This window comes from Oxyura jamaicensis, chromosome 7 (genome assembly GCF_011077185.1).
Source record: "Oxyura jamaicensis isolate SHBP4307 breed ruddy duck chromosome 7, BPBGC_Ojam_1.0, whole genome shotgun sequence".
In the NCBI taxonomy this organism is placed as follows: Eukaryota; Metazoa; Chordata; class Aves; order Anseriformes; family Anatidae; genus Oxyura; species Oxyura jamaicensis.
Window position 1 is genome coordinate 15192512 of NC_048899.1, and position 22057 is coordinate 15214568.

The 22057-nt window shown below is 49.0% G+C and overlaps 1 protein-coding gene across 7 annotated transcripts in view; it reads left to right on the forward strand.

Moving 5' to 3' along the window:
• The window catches only part of NRP2 (neuropilin 2), an 86661-nt gene that overhangs the window by 39677 nt on the left and 24927 nt on the right, over positions 1-22057 (forward strand). For all 7 annotated transcript variants that reach the window (XM_035331217.1, XM_035331219.1, XM_035331218.1 and 4 more), the window contains exons 8-12: positions 5378-5522; positions 5812-6161; positions 7261-7405; positions 11157-11276; positions 13840-13992. In XM_035331217.1, the coding sequence (XP_035187108.1) occupies positions 5378-5522; positions 5812-6161; positions 7261-7405; positions 11157-11276; positions 13840-13992 (913 nt within the window). The remainder of the gene's footprint in view (positions 1-5377; positions 5523-5811; positions 6162-7260; positions 7406-11156; positions 11277-13839; positions 13993-22057) is intronic.

The window sequence follows — 22057 nt, forward strand, 5'->3', positions numbered from 1 at the left end:
TGAGCTCACGCCTTCCCTGCCCCCCCACATCCCTGACAGACTTCCCTGCTACCCCAGCAGCCCACTCCCTGCAAAGCCCAGCGCAGCACTGCTGTCCCCCTGTCTGGGGGTGGTGCCCAGTCCTTGCCAGGATGTGGGACCAAAGGTGCGGAGCTGTCTTCCCGTGTGTCCCCCGAGAGAGGAGATAGGCAGGAGAGAGGCCACCACCTTGTGTTGCCACCACGCTTGCCCCTAACTACCCACTAGAGCATCCCCTTGGGACAGGTCTAAACAACCCCGACCCCAGAAAAAGCCTCTTTCCTCCTTGCTGCATCCTGCAGTGAGCTGCATAGCCAGAAACCCCAGTCCTCTTCGTGCCACCAACAGCGATGCTCCTGCTCTCATCTCCCTGTGGGGGTGTCTGGGCTTGCAGACACGGCAGGGGGACCAGGCCCCCTCCAAATGTTCCCAAGCTTGCAAGGGCCAGGGCCATTGTCCCTGTGTGCCGGCAGCAGTGTCAGCATGGGTCCCGCTCTGTGTCACCTGGGGCTCGATGGCCCCCAGAGGTTATCTTCCAGGCACTGACCCTGCAGTTTGTGCTGAGATCTTATCTGGCTCTTGAACCCTAGGAAGGAAAAGAGCACCTGGCAGGATTTGGCCTTTTGTTTCTGGCCATTTTCTTCAGGCAGATTCAACGGTGAGGACTTTATTGGAAAACAAAGTGCTCATCCGTTCTGATCCACTTCCTTCTTTGCAGGGTCTCGGGTTCCTGCTCCCGTGTGGTCTGAGCTGCTCCACGTTTGTAATTGCAGAGTTCATATTGCAGGGATCGTGTAGTGGGAGGGACGAGACAAGCGCTCTCGCTGCCTCTGTTTCTGGTGTGAAATGGGAAGAGTGCACCTGAAACATTTGCTCTGAGAATCTAAGTCAAAGGAGGAGAAATAGCAGAAAGATCCAGCTGATGTGTATTTTCGATTTCTGATTAATTTTGGTAACTTTGTGCTTTTTATCGACTAACCTTCCTGGGTGGTGTTTCAGGTGGATGCGAGGAGGCAGGTTGAGTTGCTGCAAAGAGCTGCAGTAATATCTCAGCTGTGCGTGGAGCTGGGGACATCAAAGGTGTTCAGTGCTGGCAGTGGATGTTGAGGATGACTCTTCAGAGACCTTTGTGCCTTCACTTAGGAGCAGTCCTCTGTCTTTTTAGTTCTTAATGAGGTCTCCTGTGTTTATTCACCTGGGGAGAGTGAGAAAAGCTTTCACTCCTGTGGCTTGTTTATCTGGAAAACTCAGGAAAAGTTCCCATGATCGGCCAGAAGGCCACGAGTGCTTCTGCACAGAGATATCACAGTGCAGAGTTTGCCCAGAAGCATCCCCTGGTCCCAGCCTGCTTCTGTTGCTTTCGCAGGCAGGACAAAGACATCAGGCTTTGGGAAAGGCAGCCCTGTGCATTCACCCTTGGTGCAGTACCAGGGGAGAATTACAGCCCCGGCTCTTCCAGCATGGCTGCAGCTTTGTATTTCTGAGCCTGATATCTCCTCTGCAGGCTAGTAGAGTGCTGCTCCTCATGTCCCTGGTGGCTCCTGGATCTGAGTGGAGTCTCTCAGAGGCACCGTGCTGGCAAGCCCACCCCCGCACGCCGTGCCTTGCCCTGGCCGCTGTGCTTCACTGCCTATTGCCAAGTATCATTTTTCTTTTACCTCCTTGTTCCTGGATTTAATAAATCCCGGACTATCCACCCTCCACTTGAGCCAGAATCCTCCCACCATCAAACATGCCCCATTTTGTGCCTTCCCTATCTGAAGAAAAATAATCTTCCCTACTTTTCTCCTTCATGCTTCTCTGTCTAAATCCTGAAGCCCTAATCCTGTTAGCATGCTCTGTTCCAGGGCTCTGTCTCCACGGGAGTAACATAATCCTGCCATAAATCTAGTGGGTCCAGAGAGACGCATACATACGGATGAAGGCAGAGCTGCTGCCATCCTTGGCCTTCTCCTCTGCCTCCCCAAGCTGCTTTCTTTAGCTCCACAAGAAATTGCGCAGTGGCCAAGCAGCACTACAAATGCAGCGGGAGAGAGGCTGCCTGCTGTCCCCTCCCTGATGCACTGCCTCTTTGACTTCATGGCCCTTTTTTTCTCCTGCCCTGCTCCGCAGCTGGCACAGCTCTGTGCCCACTGGCACTAACGCAGCTTCAGCAGTGCCCCGTCACCGCAGGGCAGTTGCAAAGTATCAGAAACGTGACTTGTTTCGAGTGCTGGTGGGGAGCGTGCATGCATGGATAACCTACCCAACCCTCCTCTTGCCTGGGCGTCTTCTCCTGCCACTTGCTTTCTGCAGCAAATTAATTAAGCTGCATTGATTATCAATTTAACTGTACATGTAGACCTGCCGACTGGACTAGAAGGGAAGTAAACGTAAAGTATGTGGGGACAGGACTGGCGGCTTTTTGATGCGGCGGTGAAAATGAGTTCCCTTGGCTGCTTCTTGGAAGGTGCTTTTAATTTGTTAATGGTTTTCCCATCCGTCTTCTGTCTCCGTCACCCGTCAGTGAGTGCGTGTGCATGCGCGTGCGTGCTCTCTGTTGAGTGTGTGTATACATATATCCCTAGATTGCAGCCAGGTTTTTTTCCTGCTGGTGTAAATTAGTATGACTTCTTCAACTTCGATGGTGGTATGTTGATTTACACCATCCAAAGACTTGGCTCAAAATATGTGCTGAGTGGGAAGGAAAGCAGATAGGATGGGAAGAATAGCAATGTTCTATTTTGGTAAGGGGGAAGAAATCTTTGCTTTCTTGGCGCTCCCGATTTCACACATTTTCCTGCTAGTTCTTCCCATGCCGTGAGTGCTAATTTGAGGCAGGATGAAGAGCCTGTTCAAGTCAACGGGGCTCTCCGCAGTGCTCTTGGGCTCTGGGAGCAGCGTTTGTGATCTGGTCAAACCGTGGGCTGAGGACCGGGCTCTGGCCAGCAGCGTGCGGAGCTGCGTGCTCATGGTGCCTTCTGCCTGGGGAAAGAGGCTTAAAGGCCAGGTGTGCAGGAGGACCCTGCTTTTCTAGCAGCGCTGAGCACCTGCCCTCTGGAAACTGGGCTCCTTTCTGTTGTGCTGAGCTGGTTGGAAGCAGTGCCTTGCTGTGACCAGCTGGGCCTTTCCGAAACAAGGTATGTTGGGGCAGATGCTGCCAAGGCAGCTGATACCGGAGCTGGGAGTCAGGTGGCACTTCTGCCCTCGGAAACTGGGAGTCTGCGGCCGTAAGGCCCCAGTTGGGATTTGTGTCACTAGTGGAATGCGAGCCAGCCAGAGGAAATTACTGGGCCCCAAATCCAAAGCAGAATTGAGGTTGCTCTTCTTGGAAGCAGGTGGTTGGGACTGAGGTCACATAAGAGATGCTTTCAGCAACGCATGTGGTAGTGATAAAATTTTTGGGCTCAGTCCTGCTTCTGCTTTCTGTCAAGCTTGACTTTGCAGAAGTCAGCAACAAATTACATTGGTGTAAATTTGGATTCTGGCCCCTGATGCTCGTATGTGCGAATTGAGCTAAAAAAGAACAAAGCTGCAAATATGTTAAACCAAAAAGAGCAGCAAACCTCATCAGTGACTGTTAAACATGCTGGTCCATATGCAACCTTTGGCTCGTGGAGTCTTCAGACTGCTGCCTGCGGGAAGCAGGGGGAGGTTGCCAGGAGCAGGCTCCCTCCAGGCTGCTGCAGCCGGGGGTCTGCTGGGGCCACCGCCAGGAGCTGCTCCGGGACAGGGGCACCTTTGGGCTGACCTGAGGTGCCCCTCTCCATGCTAAAATCGTGGCACAGGCTCAGACAAACATTTCCCGTCCTCCGGTGTTAGGTTCAGAGGTAAGGTGTTGTGTGTCAGCTAGTGTGTTGACACAAAGCCGGAGGCTGTGCTGTGGTGTGGAAATGTGTCCTTTCAGCCTGGGCCTGTGTGTGTTCCCACACGTGTACAAGGCACACACACATGCCTAAGGAGCATTTCACAGTAACCACTTCTCTTACAGCCCTCCTGCTGGAAGAAAGGGTATTTGGTGTCTACTGAGCAAGGAAAGGGATGGGAAGCGGGGTCAGACAGGATAAAATAGGATATTAAAAACACATAAACCATGCTGTGTTGCTAAACAGTAACAGCATGATGCATATTCTCCAGATTAGCATTTCTGCTCAAGTTCACATCGACTCCAAATCCTAATTACTGGCCAGATTTGCAAGCGAAGCCCTCTGCGGGCGGCTCCCCAGCCCTGACAGGAATGCCGCCGTCCCGGGGCAGGGCCGTGCTGTGCAGGGGCAGCCCAGTGTGGCCTGTGGGGCTGCGAGCACCATGTCCTTCTCTGCAGACACCCCAGTGTGCTGGATCCTTGGAGGAGAGCAGCAACATGTGCTGCCTGCAGACCTGGACCAGTGGGAGACCTATAAAACACTTCTTAACTCCTCCTCGAGGCGAGAGGCCCGGTGCAGCCTCACCCCTTGCTCTGTCCCGACTCACAGGGATCTGCGGCTGGATTGTTTGACTCCTGCCTCTGACAGGAGATCAGTGCCAGAGATTGCACTCTCTTGCTTCGCTCCGTGATAAACTTAGCGGAAGCTCCTGTGCTTAGCACGGCATATGCAGGGTAGGAGACTGCAGAAGAGCCCAGCCAACATCTCAGTGTGTCTGGTGCTCCTGGCTGAGATCAGAGGATGCTCCAGCCCTGTCCTGAAAGCCTGTGTGCTTTGAGGGAAAGAGGAATGCGTGCAGCTTCAGTCTGGGAGCATTAGTGCTCTATGCTGGGGGCAGAAAAAGGGTTGGAAATTACCCTCAGATTGGGTGTCACCTCTTTTCCCCGTTTTGTTCCCCCTCATGGCACCACAGCCTGAAACAGAAGCACAGCTACCCAGTTCTTGTCCAGCCTATTAGAATAATGGGAGGGAGGGGTGGATCTAACATCCATCTGGTGGTTATTGATTATGGCCATCTGGTAAGACAGCAGCCTTTTCATATCATGTCAGATCATAAACTCTCCCAAAAAGCTGTCTCTGTGTGACGGGCTGCTTGTGCACTGCCGAGCAGGAGAGAGGGGCTGGGATGTAGCTCAGTGCCTGGGGCAGAGGCAGCACCCTCCCTGCTCCTGCACCGCTCGCACACAGTGCTCCCCGTGTAGCTCAGTGCAACGACATGTCGGAATGGGCAAGGCCCTCAGCCCATGTGCAGGCCTGCCAGCAGCTCAGCTTGTGCTGTCTGCCCTGGGGCTCACCCTGGCCAGGGGCCGGCCCTGCCCAGAAAGCCTCTCCCCATTTTTCCCTGCTGAGGTTGTTTCAACTGCTGAACCGGTTATTTTCTTTGACTACTGAACTGGTTATTTCTTTCTTCCAGGGGAGGACATAATTGTTTTCCTGTCCCTTCTCCCTTGCAGACATTTCAGGCCAATGAGGATGCCACAGAGGTGGTTCTCAACAAGATCCACAGCCCAGTACTCACGCGTTTTGTGCGCATCCGTCCCCAGAGCTGGCACAACGGCATTGCCCTGAGGCTGGAGCTGTACGGCTGCCGCATCACCGGTGAGGATCCCACTTTTCCCCTCAGCCATACTCTCTATCCTTCCAGCAGCCTGTCCCGGGCTGCTCCCAACCCTCAGAGAGGCTGTCACGGCTGCTTGGGGCAGCAGCAGTGTAACTGCAAGTAGCATGGAGGCACCCATCCTTCGGGTTGTGCTCAGGGGAACCAGGACCCAGCCCCTGGAGGCAAGGGTAAAGTGCTGGTTTAGCACCCTGAGTTTAAACCTACAGGGAAAACCGTGAGTATTCCCTTCCTCTGCCCCAGCTGCTCATGCCCTCTCCTTCCCTGCAGATTCACCCTGCTCCAACCTGCTGGGGATGCTCTCTGGCCTCATCCCTGACTCACAGATCTCGGCCTCCTCCATCAGAGGCTACGACTGGTCTCCCAGCATGGCCCGCCTGGTGAGCAGCCGCTCAGGCTGGTTTCCACGTGTCCCTCAAGCCCAGCCAGGGGAGGAGTGGCTGCAAGTGGACCTGGGTGCCCCAAAGAACGTCAAAGGCGTCATTATCCAGGGGGCTCGCGGCGGGGACAGCGTGACCACCACCGAGTCCCGCTCCTTCGTGAAGAAGTTTAAGGTAGCCTACAGCATGAACGGAAAGGACTGGGACTTCATCCAGGACCCCAAAACAATGCAAGCCAAGGTAGGCACTGCTTGGCGCAGCTGCAAAATGAGCTATGTTTCTGACTATCTGCAGTCTGATGGTGTCTTAGCTTCCACTCCCTGCACAGTGATGGTAGGAGTTGGGGTTGTCACCGTGAAACCTCTGGTTACATCCCCTGATCCTGCTCCTAAGCCGCCCTAGAGCATGTAGGTTCCACCTTGCCCCATGGATGGCAATTTCCCTTCACTTCTTGCTGCAGACCAGGTATGGGGGTGTGGACATTACCTTCTGCTCTTGCCAGCCCCTGTAGGTGAGAGCCCACAAGATGGTGTGTCAGATTTTGTTTGCCACAAACTAATGGCATATTTTAAGGGGAAAGGTGTTACTGTTTTGCCTTGTATCTCCAGAATGGGAGGATGAATCACAATTTCTCTTTGGGAAATTTGCTATATATGAAGCCCTTTTACCACACCAGTGTGACCCTGAAATTTCCTATATTTCTCCCAGATTATGGGCAACTCCAACAATATGTCTGCTTAGTACTGTGGGGGTGGCAGAGGGCTTGAGGAATAAATGAATTCTCTGCTACTGCCTGCTTTGTTTTTATGCAAACTCATCTGCTTCTGAAAATTTGGATATGTTTTAATTTTTCCTGATCCTAAAAATGAGTCTTAGAAGGCCTGATGCTATCTATAGCCCTGTGTTTATTCCCCACAGACTTCAGTTCATGCATGCAAGCTGAGAAGTGGCAGTACTTTGTGAGGAAAACTGAGTGTTTGCACTAGCCTAGAACATGCAGTAGCTTCTTTATTTGCCAAAGGACAAATCTGATGTTATTTATACATAAAGTTAGTGGATGTTCCACAAGCTTTCCCAATGTGGCTTGGATCAGAATCTGACCCCTGGATACAAAGCAGAGGCCAAGAGAGATTGTGCAAGTTTCTTAGAAACAGCCTCTCTGGTCCACTTGAACCAAGGAGGAGCAGCCCACTTGCTGCTCAGCTGGATGCAACGGCCTGGAGTCAGACAGCTAAACTATTTCAAACTGCGTCTGAATCCTGCCAGACCCAAACTATCAATGCTGGTGAAGAGCAAGTGGGAGGCGTGCATCATGTGCTTTTCCTCTCTCTCTCTACAGCTTTTTGAAGGCAACATCCACTATGATATCCCTGAAGTCCGGAGGTTTGACCCCGTTCCTGCCCAGTATGTCCGAGTGCACCCAGAGAGGTGGTCCCCGGCAGGAATAGGAATGCGCCTGGAGGTGCTGGGATGCGACTGGACAGGTAGGACACCTGCTCCTCTGCCCATCAGCTGCATCGGGGCAGCATCAGGGGCTACACCAGCAAGGCATAAGAGTAAGGTTACTTCTCTCCCTGCTGCCCCACCTTGGGGCCATGCTGTGGCAGGGAGACTCCAGCCATGACCGCAGGACCTGCAGAGTGGCTTGAGCCCATCTTTTTTCCTCCATCTTAAAAACAACTCAGGTCTTGGGCTGGCCTTGACTCCGGATATAATGCAATGTTTGGATCCAAAGAGCCATGTGTGGAATTTGCCCTCACCTCCCTTCTACCCCTTTCAGATCTTTTATCTGGATGTTGTGTAGGCTTTTCTACTCTCACTGTTAGATAATGTTTGGGCTTTTCAACCCAAATGAATTAAACAAAGAAGTAGGAAGACAAGCAGAGAGACAAAAGAGGTTCAGCGACGACTACAGGTATCTCGAGCTGCCACAACTAGGCTTTGCCATGAAAACAACTGCCCCTCTAATTAAAACCCATGTGGAAATCCTATTGCAAGCAAAGGTGGGGATTTAACTCTACAACATTCCTAAGAAGAAGGATATTTGTTCACTTTTGCCCACCTGTTTTTCACAAGTGAAAAACATCTTGCAGATGCCATTATTTTTAAAGCAGAGGTGAAAACTGTCTAACGCTCACTGGGATAAATAGAGGCTGTGCTTCTGACCCTTCTGAGGCTCCGTGGTGATTGATTGCTCCATAGTTTCATCCCTAAAAGCCAAAAATGCACCCAACAGTTCATTGTGTCTGATGCTTTTCAGTGCCAGGGGCTAGTGGTCCTTTCTTTTTCTTTTTTAAAGTGTTTTAATAATCTGCTTAAATCTAAATCTGGTGTCCAGATGTCAGCGATAAAGAGGTATGATTTCCATTTTATAAACACATCTGTAGAAGGCATTTTCTTATAAGAATTCCTGTTCTCAGAAGCTTAAAATACACAGAGCTTTTTTTCCAACCTGTTGTATAGTCTTTACTACCCTTTCCTCCTGTGAGGTTATGTGAGATGCATTACAAACATTAAGAGCAAATCACAGAACACACATACACACAATTAATAATGATAATTTGTCACCTTTGAAATCAATGGCAAATCTCCCCCTGGACTGGGAAACCATTATAGGTAATCTAAACTTTAAATCAAGATAAAATCTTGTTTTAAACCTTACAGTATCATCTTTGGGAAGGCAAGCACCGTGGTTTCCATGCAAGCAACAGGAGCTGAGCTTCCACACAGAAGTGCTCGGGCAACCCTCTCACTGCTGCTTCCTGCAGCTCCCAGGCATCTCCAGCTACCAGATCTCCCTGGCCCATTGCTAACCAGCACAGCAGAGCACTGCAGCCCTGCTGCAAAGGGAGGCAGTTGCACAAGACCTCCAACCATGTCCATGTCAGCCCCTCTGGAGCACTCCCCCAGTTTAAAAAACAAAAACAAAAACAAAAACAAAAAAAAAAAAAAGAGAGAGAGAAATTTGGCTTCAATTTTTTGTCTTATTTTTTAGTCCAATTTTTCTTTTATGGCTATGTCCACGTTCAGTTTCAATATCAGCAGCAACAGACGATGTTTTTTCCAGGCAGGGTGCTTTATGGTCATTTCCCAGTGTGGGTCTCTAATCATTTGCACGTTGTAATATTTAAAACTCAACTGCCAAGTCATAAATATTCTTAGCTTTATTGATCTACAGGCATTCAGCTTTGTAATCAGAGCAGGGCTTGTAATCTTGTGGATTCACCATGTTATAAAGAGCATTTAGATCCCTGATGAAACCTGGGGAGCAGAGATAGCCATGGTTTTATCTGCACGCTAAATGCAGGCTGGCTGCATGCAGCAGCCCCTGACACAGCCAAGATATACAGCCTTCCTTCGCTGGGAGGAACCAGGCATGTTACACAACTGGCTGTGAAGACTCAGGCAATTGTACTTGCTTGGAAACAAGATTAAAAGATGGATTAAAACAAGCTGATTTAAAATATTTTCAAGTGAGGGACAAAGCCAATGTGTACCCTGCCCAGCTGTTTTCTTTTCCTATCAGCAACAAGCATCTTAATTACTGAGTCAACCAGGTAACTTGGCAGCAACTGGGCTCACAAACTAGTTGGCTAGTAGCTCAAACATTGTGAAGCAATTGGCTTCTTTCAAAGACCTGCCAATTTTTTTCCTCTGAAGAGTGGAGATTGATGAATGTTCACTTGCAGCTGGCTTTCTCTCCTTTGAAGTTCCAAACATCTGGTTTCAATTGTTCAGTGACTTTGCATTTTGATCATCCATTACCACCAGTTGCATAGATGCTTGCTGGGCCAGGGAGAGAGAAAGCAAGCAAGAGAGACCTCTGTTTTTCACTTTCCATTTCACACATCACGTTGTCCTCCCTGCTATTTTCATTATCTCGTGTAACCATCTTGTTGCAGCTCTGCCATGGTAACTGATTTTTCAAGATATATTTCTGCTGCTTGTCCAGGGCAATACAACACTGCTGATTTACATCCTCTCAGCATCTGTGTCCCGTATGGGACTTGGCTTTCAAGGTCCTTCCACATTGTCACATTTCAGCTATAAATCTCAATATACAAGAGCAACAACCTAAAAAATGTACCGGCTTTAAATAACATGCAGCTTTTGATATGTTGCCTTCACCTGCTTCTTCCCTACCCCCTTCTTTTTATGACATTTTTCTGTGCCTGGCTGCTTGCAATTTGCTTCTTGGTTGTGTTTGGAGTTTTATGGGGCTGTAACAAATTTGAACTTACAAATTAAAAAGAATTTGAGGTTATTTGACATTTTACTCTGAACAAAAGACAGCCATTGGAAAAAAAAGTGGGGAAAAAATGAGTTTATGTGCAACATGTTTAATAACAGGAAAATAAAATGCGAGAAAGGAGCCTATGGAAAATATTCAGCGTATTTAGCCATTTCCTCCTGCTTCTGGCTTTATTAAATGATATCCTGAAGGGTGCCGACAAAGAAACACAATCACACCTAACTGAGCAAAGCCAACTTTTTTTAAAGTGGAAAGAATAAAGCCTGCTGTACTCCAGTTAATGCACCTGTAAAAGGAAAGACTGCTGGAACCTAATGTCGTTTACTGTTGATCTTAATATCCTTCTCTTTCTTGCTTAAATTTCCCCTGACACCTACTTTGAGGTTGTTTCACACGGGCCATGTTGGAGAGAGGGAAATTGGACAGAGACACTTTAAAAGCGTAGTCAGAAGCCCAGAGTATGAAACCAGATGCTTTCTGCAGTGAGCCAGAGCGCGCTAGGGGATTCTCTGGGTCCATTTGTGGTTACGTCATTTGTGGGTTTGAGTGACTTGTTTTATAAATTGGCACAATTGGTGGGAATGTTGTGTGTGTTTTTTTCATGTGTCATATGCCTTTATGAAAGGAAAAGATGTTCCGCCTGTGATCTCTGTTATCCAATAATGACAGCCAAAAGGATTGCCAACACCCATGTAGATTAAAATTTTTTTAAAAAAGTATCATATATGCCTAGAGGAGAGCCTTGTCCAATGGGGACTCTAAATCAAAGGAACTCCCATATGGAAACAGCCAGTTCACACCAAGTTCAAATCATGCTAGCATTTGTAGCATGCAGAAATTTCATGGTACTCTTGTCCTATCTCTTCCTGCCATTATAAGAACATGAGAAAAAAAATTGCTTTGTTTCCTCCTGTTTGTTATTTTATTTGTTTTGTTTTGTTTAGGGTCTATTCCAAACAGCATCTCTGCTCCATTTTTTTCAGACGTGAAGCCCACTGCAGAGACACTAGTGCCCACTTTGAAAAGCGAAGAGACCACCACCACCCCATACCCAACTGATGAGGAGGCAACTGAGTGTGGTGATAGCTGTGGAGAAGAGGAGGGTATGTATCAGAGCAGCACATCTTTATATCGATAAATGATGGGTTAAGAGCTAAGCAAACACTGTTATCTTCCCATTTGCTCCTATACATGGGGCCGATTCCTGGAAAGCTTTGAGTAATGTTATTAGCAATAGGTTGAGATCAAAAAAAAAAAAACAAAAAAAAAAACAGCCAAAATCTGATAAGTTATATCAAGGAAGGATGCAAGAGCAAGAGAGATAGCAGCTAATTCAGTCCCTAGGGTATGAGATTTGAAGAGCTGCTCTCCCAGCTTCCTTACGTGACCTGAAGCAGCTCACGTAGGGCCCTGTTTAGAGCCACGTCTATACTAGATCCCTTTGGTTGCATGTCATAAATTCAGAAAGTGATTTAGGGGAGAGGTTCAGACTGTCTATTATGCAGGGCTCCTTTTACAGAGGTCACAACTGTGGGAGTAAATTACACCACACAGAGAAAGCAGGTGTCCTGAAGACAACCTGTCCTAAGGATCACCTTGCCTAATGCCAGCTGCTTAAAAATTAGGAGGACAGCCTGAGCTCCTTGTGCAGGCAGCAGAGAGAAGGAAGTACAAACTGCAAGCAGCAGTTTGCCCCTCCCAGTCTTAGATGGCTGTTAGATAATTTGGTATCTGTGGCACTTGCCTGCCTCTTCTGACTGTAGAAGAGGCTGAATGTTAGTTTAGACCACGCAGTATGCTTCTAAAGAGCTGATACAGCAGGGACACTAATCCTCTGTGCCTCAGATACCTTCCTGTAAAAATAGACATCATATTCTTCTGCTCCTTGCAAGGGTAGTGTGACCATCTAAGCTGGGAAATGTTCAGATTAAGGGGAGAGAGCATAGGAGAGCTGTGCAGGGTTAGATGTACAGTGCAGTGCACAGGAGATGCACACCCCTGGGCACAACAGCAGCTTGTGCTTCAGCACTGGGGCTTGGACATTTACACAAGGAATCCAAGGAAAAATCTCATGGGGAAATGTCCTTTGAGATAGCACCTAGGATTTCTGTCACTGCAGCTTCCAGTCCCAGAGAAAAAAAATAACGGGTTTAAAATGTATAAATTAAAAAGGAAGATTAATTAATTGGCCTTTTCATACCTCCTAGTGGGATTCTGCTGTAGTTCAGTTCTGGAAATGCAAGTTGCAGAAGTAGCTCAAAGGGCCTGCTTCTCATTTCTTTGCCTCAGTGATGAGCCTGTGCAACCCTGCTACCAGTGAGGCACTTGGGAAGCTGCCGAGAGGAAATTTAGGCCAGTAATAATCTATGCAGCAACACAGTTCCTGAACGCAATCCAGTGCAAGAGTGAGCAGAGTATGCTGTGGAGCATGGAACCAGCCTCCATGTCAGCTTCCCTTAGATTCAGCAACAATTTTATTTCTCATACTCCATAAACAATGAGTGTGTTTCTCTGGACAATCAGATTTATGACAGCCAAACAGAAACAATGCTGCTCTCCAGGGTATGAGATTACATTGAAATAAAAGGATTCATGATCTGCATTGTTTTATTTCAAACTGGGAGCATGTAAAGAAAGCCTGTGCCCCTCACAGCAAAGTTCCCTAATGCCTATTGCTTGAGTCACTCACCTCCTTCTGGCTATCGCTCACTTTGCAAGCACTGTGATTTAAAACTTCCTCTTTACCCAGGAAAAACCCTGTCTATAATTGGTCTCTGACGTGCATGTCCGCTGAGTGCTTGGGATGATCTCAGACCATCTCTCCAGCCTCCGTGCCTTATGGCTGCTTCCCCTGCTGAAGGAGCCAGCAGCTGCCTCGCTGCTACATGCAGCCCCTGGCATGTGCCCTCCTGCCCACGGACTTGTCTCTGCAGGAAGGCTCCCCAGAGCTTTTAAAGCTCTTGACACAGAGGGATTAGCTCTGTTCCTGTTTCACAGATAAAAAGTTAAATGACGCGCCCAAAGACCATGTGGTGAGTCCATAGCAGAGCTAGAAATAGAGGCTGTCTCCTTTCACTCAGAATCCAAAAGCCTGAGCTCATAGTGGCCCCACATTTCCCCTGGTAGCATTTCCACGACAAGGTAGGAAGCAGTGAGTGACAGCTCGCCACGTTGACAGACAGCTCCCGTCTGGTGCAAGTGGCTAGATCCGTCACTCAGGAGCTGGGTTTTTGGAGCACTTGAGATTCTCCTTTTGGAGCCAGAGCAGGAACTGATGAGCACAGGGGCACTCAGGAAGTACTCTTCCCTGACATTTAAGAAGTACTCTTCCCTGACATTTAATATTTGACCACTCTAGGGGATGAAGAGAAGGTGCTGATTAGAGTCTGGAAGCATTTGGTACTTGCTGTTATATTTGCTTAGTTTGGTGGATTAGCTGCGGGATGTGGTGTGAGCATTTTGATGATGCAGAACTTAAGGCTGATCACTGGAGCTGACGAAATGTGAGATAGGTTAAAAGCATCAGTGTGAGTGAGATTTCATGCTTTCTTCAGTATTTATGGCTTGCTAGCTATTTTAGTTAGGGGCTGTTTTTAAATAGCAACCCTTCTTGGTTAGGTCATTTTTTTAATTCAAGTTTATTTTGCTTCTATTTCTCTTTGTAAGATTTCCATCTCCCTGCAAACTTCAATTGCAACTTTGATCTCCCTGAAGACCTATGCGGTTGGTCACACGACTTGGCAACGGGGTACACGTGGTCTTTTCAGCCTACAAGCACCTGGATTGGCAACTCTGAACCAGGTCCCGAGACCGTGCCTGGTAAGATGATTAATACCATACCAACGTAGAGAGGGGGGAACTGATGGGCCTTTCTCCGTGTGAAGAGTATGGTTGATTATTGCACAGCTATTAAGGGTTGTGAAGGCTGTGCAGAGCTGAATGTTTTGTGGAAGCTTTCAGATGCTTTGTTTTATGGGTTCATGACTTATTTATAGGACTGTGACTGCTGGCAGTGAGCTGTACTAACTATCCTCTTGAGATAGTCTTGAAGCAGACACTGGGCTTTGAATCCCCTGTGACTGTATAGGCTAGTCCGTGCTTTGTTCCACATCCTGATCCAAATGTTCTCCATAGGACCCAAAGTTTTTTTTTTTTTCCCAGAATGCATTTCTTCTTTTGTTAGAGGTGCATTTCTTCAGCCCATATGTTGCTCAGATTGCATGTAGACTTCAGCTATTCTGCTCTCAGGGCTTGCATAGGCTCCCCTAAGTGAAGGATGATGTAAGCCCTAAGAATGCAGAAATATGCCAGCTTCTTGCTGTTTGACTTTTGCTCTTTTTCTCTTCTGTGCTTTGAAAGCAGAAGATTTGCATGTGTGTGGCAGAACCTAATTTATGGAGGACCTCACTGAGATGTGCTGGCATGGAAAGGGGCCTGCCTCTGGCGGTGTGGTTGATAGATCAAGTTCTTCAGCTTCTCATCTTCAAACTCTCTCTGGGACTAGTACTCTTTCCTTACCTTCTTGGCTTTGTGGCATGGGTGGCATGAAGGACAGTTGCTGGTTTCCATATGGCAGTAGCCTGTGTCACCGTACAATCTCTTCTCTGCACTTGTGTTCATTGCCTCGGCAGCCCAAGGCTCTCCCAGGGAGAGCTGGCTGATTGTACCTGTGCCCGGTGACTCCAGCGTCAGCACTCCCTGCGCCCAGGGAGCGGTGTGTGACACAGGCTCCCCCCAGCTCTCCCCACCCACCCCAGGAAGGTTGAGTTTCGAGATGCAAACATTCAGGCGAACCTGTTAGCCACCTGGCAGAGGCACTGGCCAGATTGGCAGTGCCGCCAGCCAGTTGGAAAGCCATGCAGCCAACACCTGGTAGGCAGTGCTAAAGAGGAAAATATGTATTCCAGAAACATATGGGAAGAGGAGAATCTGCTACATCTCCACACACAAATCACCCCCACACAAATGCACACATCATTTTTCTCTTCAGCTCCTGAGGTGCCCAGCATTTTTCTAAGAGACACAGTAATGCCCTAAGTGCAGCCTATACGGACATCTGACAAATTCTTTGGCGTGACATAGGGTCACAGTGTCTGCTATGGAGAAAAACATTTTCATATTTCAAGTGTTTATCTCTTCAGCATTTGAGTGCTTTAGAAGATTAATATCTGGAGATCAGTGGAGCCTCAGGCAACAGGAGAGAACACTTACAGCCAGCCCCAGACTTAATAACCCTCCCCATCTCATTCGCTGTAATAATGTTTAATTAATATAAGCCTCCTGCAAGTAGGATAAAAATTACTTATTTTTATAACTCAGACTCAATTTTTCATTTCATTTCCTCTCCCCCGAGTCTCCCTACAATTAGTTGGCCATAGTTTCTTAGAAGACTGTGTGTGTATGTGCATGCACAGCCCGGGAGAGCCTGATGCTTCCTCAGACATCTCAGCACGCAGTTCTGTTTTCCACTCTTCTTTTACCCTTTCTTCTCCTTCTTAGCTATGAATTGCAAGGCCTCATCGCTGCGGCCAGGAGGACTTTGTCCTGCTGAGTTCAGTGATCCGGCTGGGGGCCGTGTCCTGCAGCGGGAAGCTCCAATGGGCACGTGCCCGGGAAGTCACAGTCCGTGCAGGCAGAGGAAGGGGAGGAGGTAGTGGCTCCAGAGGGCTGAAATGGTTCGTCTATGGCCACTGAGGAAGACAGCAGCAGAGCAGGAACAAAACAGTTTCCGAGCCCCCAGCTGGTCACCTCAGCTGGTGGGGAGGTATCCAGCTGCTCACAGCAACCCAGCTCTGAAGCAGCACTGGCGTTCCTTGCTCTGGTCACATCCTGAGCAGCCGTGGCCATGACTCCAGCCGCAGGCTGAGGGGTGGGTGTTGGCGCTGCCAGAGCCGTCGGCTGGGTGGGTGAGGGAAGCAGCCCTGCTTCTACCCTGCCTATAGAACACAGGGCCGCAGGGGGGCTTTGGTCCTGCTCGAAGAAGTTAAGAGGACAAGACACAAAGGGAAACAACTATTTGCTTTTTTCTTCCCTGCACAGCTTTTAAAAAAACCCTTGAAAAACATGAAAAAGAGGCAGCTCTAGCCCCTCGTCAGGGACAGAATCGAAGCATTGTTTGGTTCACACTCCCTCATTCTTCTCCTGGCTTTCCCTCACGCTCCCTCCAGCATTTTGTTTCTACTTTCAAAATTCATCGGCAGACTCCAGGGAGCAAAGAATGAAAAGCCCTTGTTCGGGGTGGTCTTTTCTTGTGAATTCCCCACCCCAGGGTGAGCAGTTGGGTGAAGGAGAGCAGCTGTGCTTGGTTTAGAGGCAGGGCAGAAGCTAACAGGAACTCAAAGCCGCTGGAGCCCAATTTGCTTTCATTTAAAGGTGCTGGCCCTGGCTGGAGCCCACGGCTGCTCCACGGTAGCAAGGAAATGTGCTGTGCCTTTAAGAGCCATGTGGGATGTGTTTCTGTTTCTTTTGAAAATGGCAAAACAAAAATTAAAATTAAATGGAAAAAATAATAATGAAAGGAGGAGCCCTGGCTCAGTCTGCATGAGAGAGAGGGGGAAGGAAATGACCATGTTGAAATATCCTCTGTGAGGCACTTGATTAGAAAAATCTGCTGAGAGACAGGCCTGAATTCCTCAGATATCTCCTGATTTCATTTTATGCGCTGCATGCAATTCCTCCTTGTCTTTGGCGCAGAGAACTTCTCGAGACTGACAAGACACCCACTGCTCTCATTCCACTATTTTTATTTCCAAGATACTCTTTCAGGCAGCTCTGCATTTCTTTTTTTAGCCCTGTGTTCCTTGGGCTCTTCGCACCGTGGATTAGCTCCACGTCTTCTCATACAGGCTCCCATTACGTGTCTGGGGACCCTGTTGGTGAACGTGGACCCAAAGTGCCCAACTCAGCAGAAACCTACCATGGTTCCAGCTGTTACCCTGCCCTTTGCAAGACTGAAAAATACTCTTGCTCCCTTTCCTATGCCCTGTGAGAGATTGCCAGGATTTTTCCCTCTGCAGATTTTCAGATGCTTCCCATGTGTAAAAGGATTCCCAAGAGCTGTACCTAGCAAGCCTCAGGGAGCAACAGGTTCAGGTTTCAATGAAGGTTCTTCCCGTCTCCTGCTGCACGCAATGGCAATATGCCATTGGTGTCAAGATAGAGGTCTTAAGGACCTGAAAATAAATCTGGGTTGGTAAGTTCAGCACCTTAACTCTTCACCATCTTTGAATTTCACCACAAGGCTTGATCCTGAAGGCTGTACAGATCGTCAGTCACATCCTTAGCTGGCAGGTGCAGTTGCATTGCTCTCGGTGCTACACTATTAAGCCACTACTGAAAAGCTGGATTAGGTGTGTTTTGCTCGTTTTTTCCCCTCTTCTTTTCTTGCAGTAATTTTGTAAATACCTTGTGATCCTAGAAAAGCGCCGTGGCATCTGCACGTCTAGCATGCACTGCTTCACATCCAGCCAGAGCCCCCAGCCGAGCTGTGAACCCCGTGTTGCTCAGGCACTGGAGGCCGTGTGTGAGTGCAGAAAAAGAAGCAATTTTAACCTTTGAGCTCTCCCGACATGTAGGTCCTGGGATGGGCTGCAAAAACCCACTGAGAGCATCTGTTGTGGGCCGTGGCCTTGCTGCCTTTGAGGGTGAGGAATGCTGCTCATTCGGGTTGCAGGCACTGCGGGGAAAGGTTTATTTGTTTCAAAGCGTTTCCAGCAGAGGAATGTTTGCAGTGCTCTGAAGTTTTGTAAGAGCTTATTTTATAAGGAAAACAAATGCTGAGCTGTTATTAAGCTGACGGTGACCCTTTACCGTTCCTGTGTTTTTCCCATGGGATCTTTCAGAGGGAAGGTTTATATTTTTCCTGCAGTCTATGCGAACTTCTGCCTGAAGGCCCTGATCCTGCTCTGCCCAAACCAGCAGAAAGGTTCTTGTGTGTTAATGGAGTGGGACTGGACCGGACTGGGTCTTCACTTACTCTCGTGGGACCTACTCTCAGGGCTTGTGCCCTGGGGACACATTTTGAACTCTCAGGTCAATCTTGTCCCCTTTGAAGCAGGAGGGAGTTTTATAGTATGGAGTGGTGTGAAGGTCAAGCACTTCGGTGCAGTGAGTGAGCACCTGCATGCTGTGGGAAGGAGACCACATACCTGTTCCTGTTTCTCCCTGCTCACCTCACGTGGGGTGCAGATTGCATCTCAGCAAACCTGTGCATGGCTCTTCTTCCCCTGGTTTACAGAGTGAGGACAGCAAACCCTAAAAAGTCTTGGCTTTCGCTGCAGCGTGATGGAGCTGGGATGCCCTGGCCTCAGGTCATGGGAGGTTCGATGAACAGTGGCCAGGCTGTGCAAGTCCCCTGGGCTCAGGCTAGGGCCAAGCTTTGGTGCTCTTGTGCCCATTAATGAGAGAAGGGGGACGGCTGCTGTCTGCATTGCCAGCAAAACGCCTGCTTGCTTGGACCAGGAGGCAGAGGTGAAGAAACCATTGAGCTTACCCATTTATTCTTTGCTCATCTTTCTGAGTCCTTAGTCACTTTTTGGACCCAAAAGCCAATGACACGTGCTGGCTATGAAACCAAGCTGGAATATTCTCTGGAAAGCAAGAAGCAGTCTCTCAAATCTTAGTGTTACATCTCTCCGGAGCTTCGCAGCCATGACTTAGCAGCCAGTGAGTCACAGAGCCTGACTCGGAAAAGCATGCGTGAGCGAGCAAGCAGAAAAGCACGTGAGCAAGCTGTGCTGCACGGCGTACGCGGTGGAAGCGCTCGCTCAGTGGGTTAATGCCTTTAATTGTGCATGCACAAAAGCCGGGCGCAGGTGGGTCTGCGTGCACCCTTTCATGTAGCAGCACACACGGTGCCTGCCGGGCTGGAGGTGGACGCCGCATGGCTGTGAGCGGCTCACTTAGCATAAATGTCAGGCTCTAATTGGCATTTGGTTCGTCAGGGACACTGTGCCCTCCCTGCACTCTCCAAGGGAGGTCGTAGGACTCACAATTGTGCCGTGCTGTAGAGGACACAAGGCTTAATTAAGAGAGAGGATGTAATGGCCTATCCATTAGAAAGGCTCCGATGTGTAGGTTGAGGGCTTGGTTCTGGGCAGGTGTGGGGTTTTATGCCTTTTCCTGAACTGATTTAGAGACTGAAATGGCAAGGACTTGGCAGGCTAATTAACACATAATCAAAATTGAGGGGATTTTCCTGCAGACGCACTGATCTAGTTAATATAAATATTAGTTTTACGGAGGATTGATTTCCCTTCGTAAATGAAAGTCTGTCATTGAGGAGAGGCCTGTCACTGCAATTACAGTGGCAGCCTTTTGAGGTGAATTTGCATGATTTGCCAAAAAAATAAAAATATAATAACTACCCAATTTCAATCTGCATATTCATGTGGCTGTCATCCCCTGCTACCAGAGCACCCTGCAGTCACGGGGGGATCTGAGCTCTTCTGCTCCCCCAGGAAAGGTGAGGGCTGCTGTGGCCCCCAGCTCACAGGCCTCACAAGGATGGCAGGATCAGGCCCTGCCTGGACATCCCCCTGGTCCAAGGTGGTGTTTGTGGCTGTGCAGGGTGCGGGCAGGGCCCGGAGCAAAGATGTTACACAGGGATTTGGCAGACAGGAGGTGGCTACCAGTGGGCTGCGGTGCTGTTACTAAAACACGCCCTAAAACGAGCTCTGCAGTAAGGAAGAGTGCAGTGACCTTTGGAGGGATGTAAGTGAAGGCAATTCAGCATGGGGCATCCATAGGAGCAGCAGCTGTAAGTCAGCAATATGCAGTGAGGGGGAAATGCTAGGGGAACCTGCAGCCTGGGTACTTGCTTGTGTACATCCTGCCCAACATGTTTTGCTGGAAAACCTCCAGATGTGCTACCGAGACTGATGAGGGAAAGCGTGTTTCTCAGGAGAGGGGCTGAGACATGCAGGACCCAAGCACACAGGCAGGCTGACCTTGGGGAGGGAGTGGCTGCTGGGGCTCGTGGCTGCAGCCTGACCTGAAGTGCAAGGCTTCATCCCCCGCTGCCCCTAATGGCCTCTCAGATGGCTTGCTAGCAGGAGGGAACAGGCACGCCAAGAGGAAACCGCATTGGCCAGATGGTTTATTTGCAGGGCCCGGCTGGTGATTTATCTGGGATGCACTGCCATGCACATACAAGTGCCTCCACCATCGGCTAGCTGGGGAAGGTTGCACGTTCACGCTCCTCTGGCTCCTCTACATCCAGATGAACCCATAAATCTTCCATGAGACTTGTGCAGTAGCCTCAGTTGCAGAAACAGCAGTAGGTTAAAATGCCTATGCAGGTCTGTCCTGCCTTCCTCCGAGCCGGCATTTTGAACTGCCAGTGCCACTTGGGTGGGGGACGCGACGGCTGCGTGAGCTGGAGCACAGGCTGCACAGCAAAGTTCTGGTAAAGAGATTAAAATGCATTTCTGATCCTGGAAGAATTGATCAGCTAATCATTGCAAGACTCCCTTCAAGCGTTTTAGCAGGGGAAATCAGCCTTTCAGGTGCTTTCTGTGCCAAAGCCTTCCATTTACTGTATCAAACAGCAACTGCTGGAACCTCCAGGCTCCCACGTGCAGTTCCAACAATCAGCTCCACAGAGCCCTTGTTCAGTCAGTCTCAGCAAATTCATGGGGCTCTTCAGAGGGTCCAACCGGCCATTAGAGTGATCTAGCCATTGCATCTTCGAATGACACAGAAAGTCGTGTCTGCTTGTGCCCAGTTGTCTCCTCCAGAGGCTGTTATCAGGAGCAGGAGAATGCGGTAACAAACACAAGTTCAGTTTCGTCCCTCGCAGGAGAACTGTGACTCAGAGACACGCAGGCTCTCGTGCTAAAGCTCTTCTGCTGGCCGGGGTGGTGTGAGGCCGGGCCAAGGCGGCGACACGGGTACTGATCACGAGGGGTTTCCAGCTGCACAGTTAACACAGTCCCCAGTGACCAGCTGAGGGCTTTGAGTGCATCCAAGGATGGCTCACGTCCCCTCACTCAATCAGGCTGCCTAGATCCTGCCACCAAAAAGGTCAGTCCTGAACACTGAGGATCTGGATTTGATCATTGTTGAGCCTGGCTGGTGCTTTTAGTAAGGACTTGCCTGTGAGACCCTTTCAGCTGTGAGATAATTGTGTAATCGTAGTTTGATTTGCTCTTCCACCTTGCTTGTTGCTGCTTTTTTCTTGTTTTTGTTGTGTTTTTTTTTCTTTGAAGAGGCTTGTAGTGAATTACAGAAAGAGGATTTTAATTCAGGAGACCTTGATGACTTATTATGCCTTATCGCTGCTCAGGCATGGAGTACAGCTCGTTCTTTTTTTTCTTCCTCCACTTGTTTATCTCCCACATCTCCTCCTGCACCACCAGCACTCCGAGGTAAATGACAAGAACACTCCTCCATTAAAGAACGGCATGGTACTTTCTCAAGTGATTCACTCGAGCAGGAGTGGGCAAACATGCTTTCATCTTTTTTTCTGCTAATGTTTGTTGGCATAAAGTGCCAAGTGACCCAAGTGCATTTCGCAGGTGCTGGGAAATGTTTCTCTGTCTTTATGTGGCCAGTCAGAGACAGATTTGTCCTTCATGCAGTCCCTGAAAGTTCATATGGAGTGGATACGCTTTTGCGGTATTTTGGTCATACATCCCAGGAGCAGAGTGATGGCAAGTCTTTCTGCTCTCTTGCCCTACATTTATTTCAGAAAGCTGTGTAGCTCACGGTGCGTGTTCCAGCCCATCTCTCTGGCAGTGACAAGCGTGCAGCAGGCTGGTGGCTGTGCAGCCACCGACACAGGTCACTCAGGCTGGGATGTCACCCAACTGCTGCGGCGCCAGCGAGGTCAGCTCCAGTTTTCTGGGTGGGTTCTGTCTTTCAGTGTTCAGGAGCTGGGCTCTAA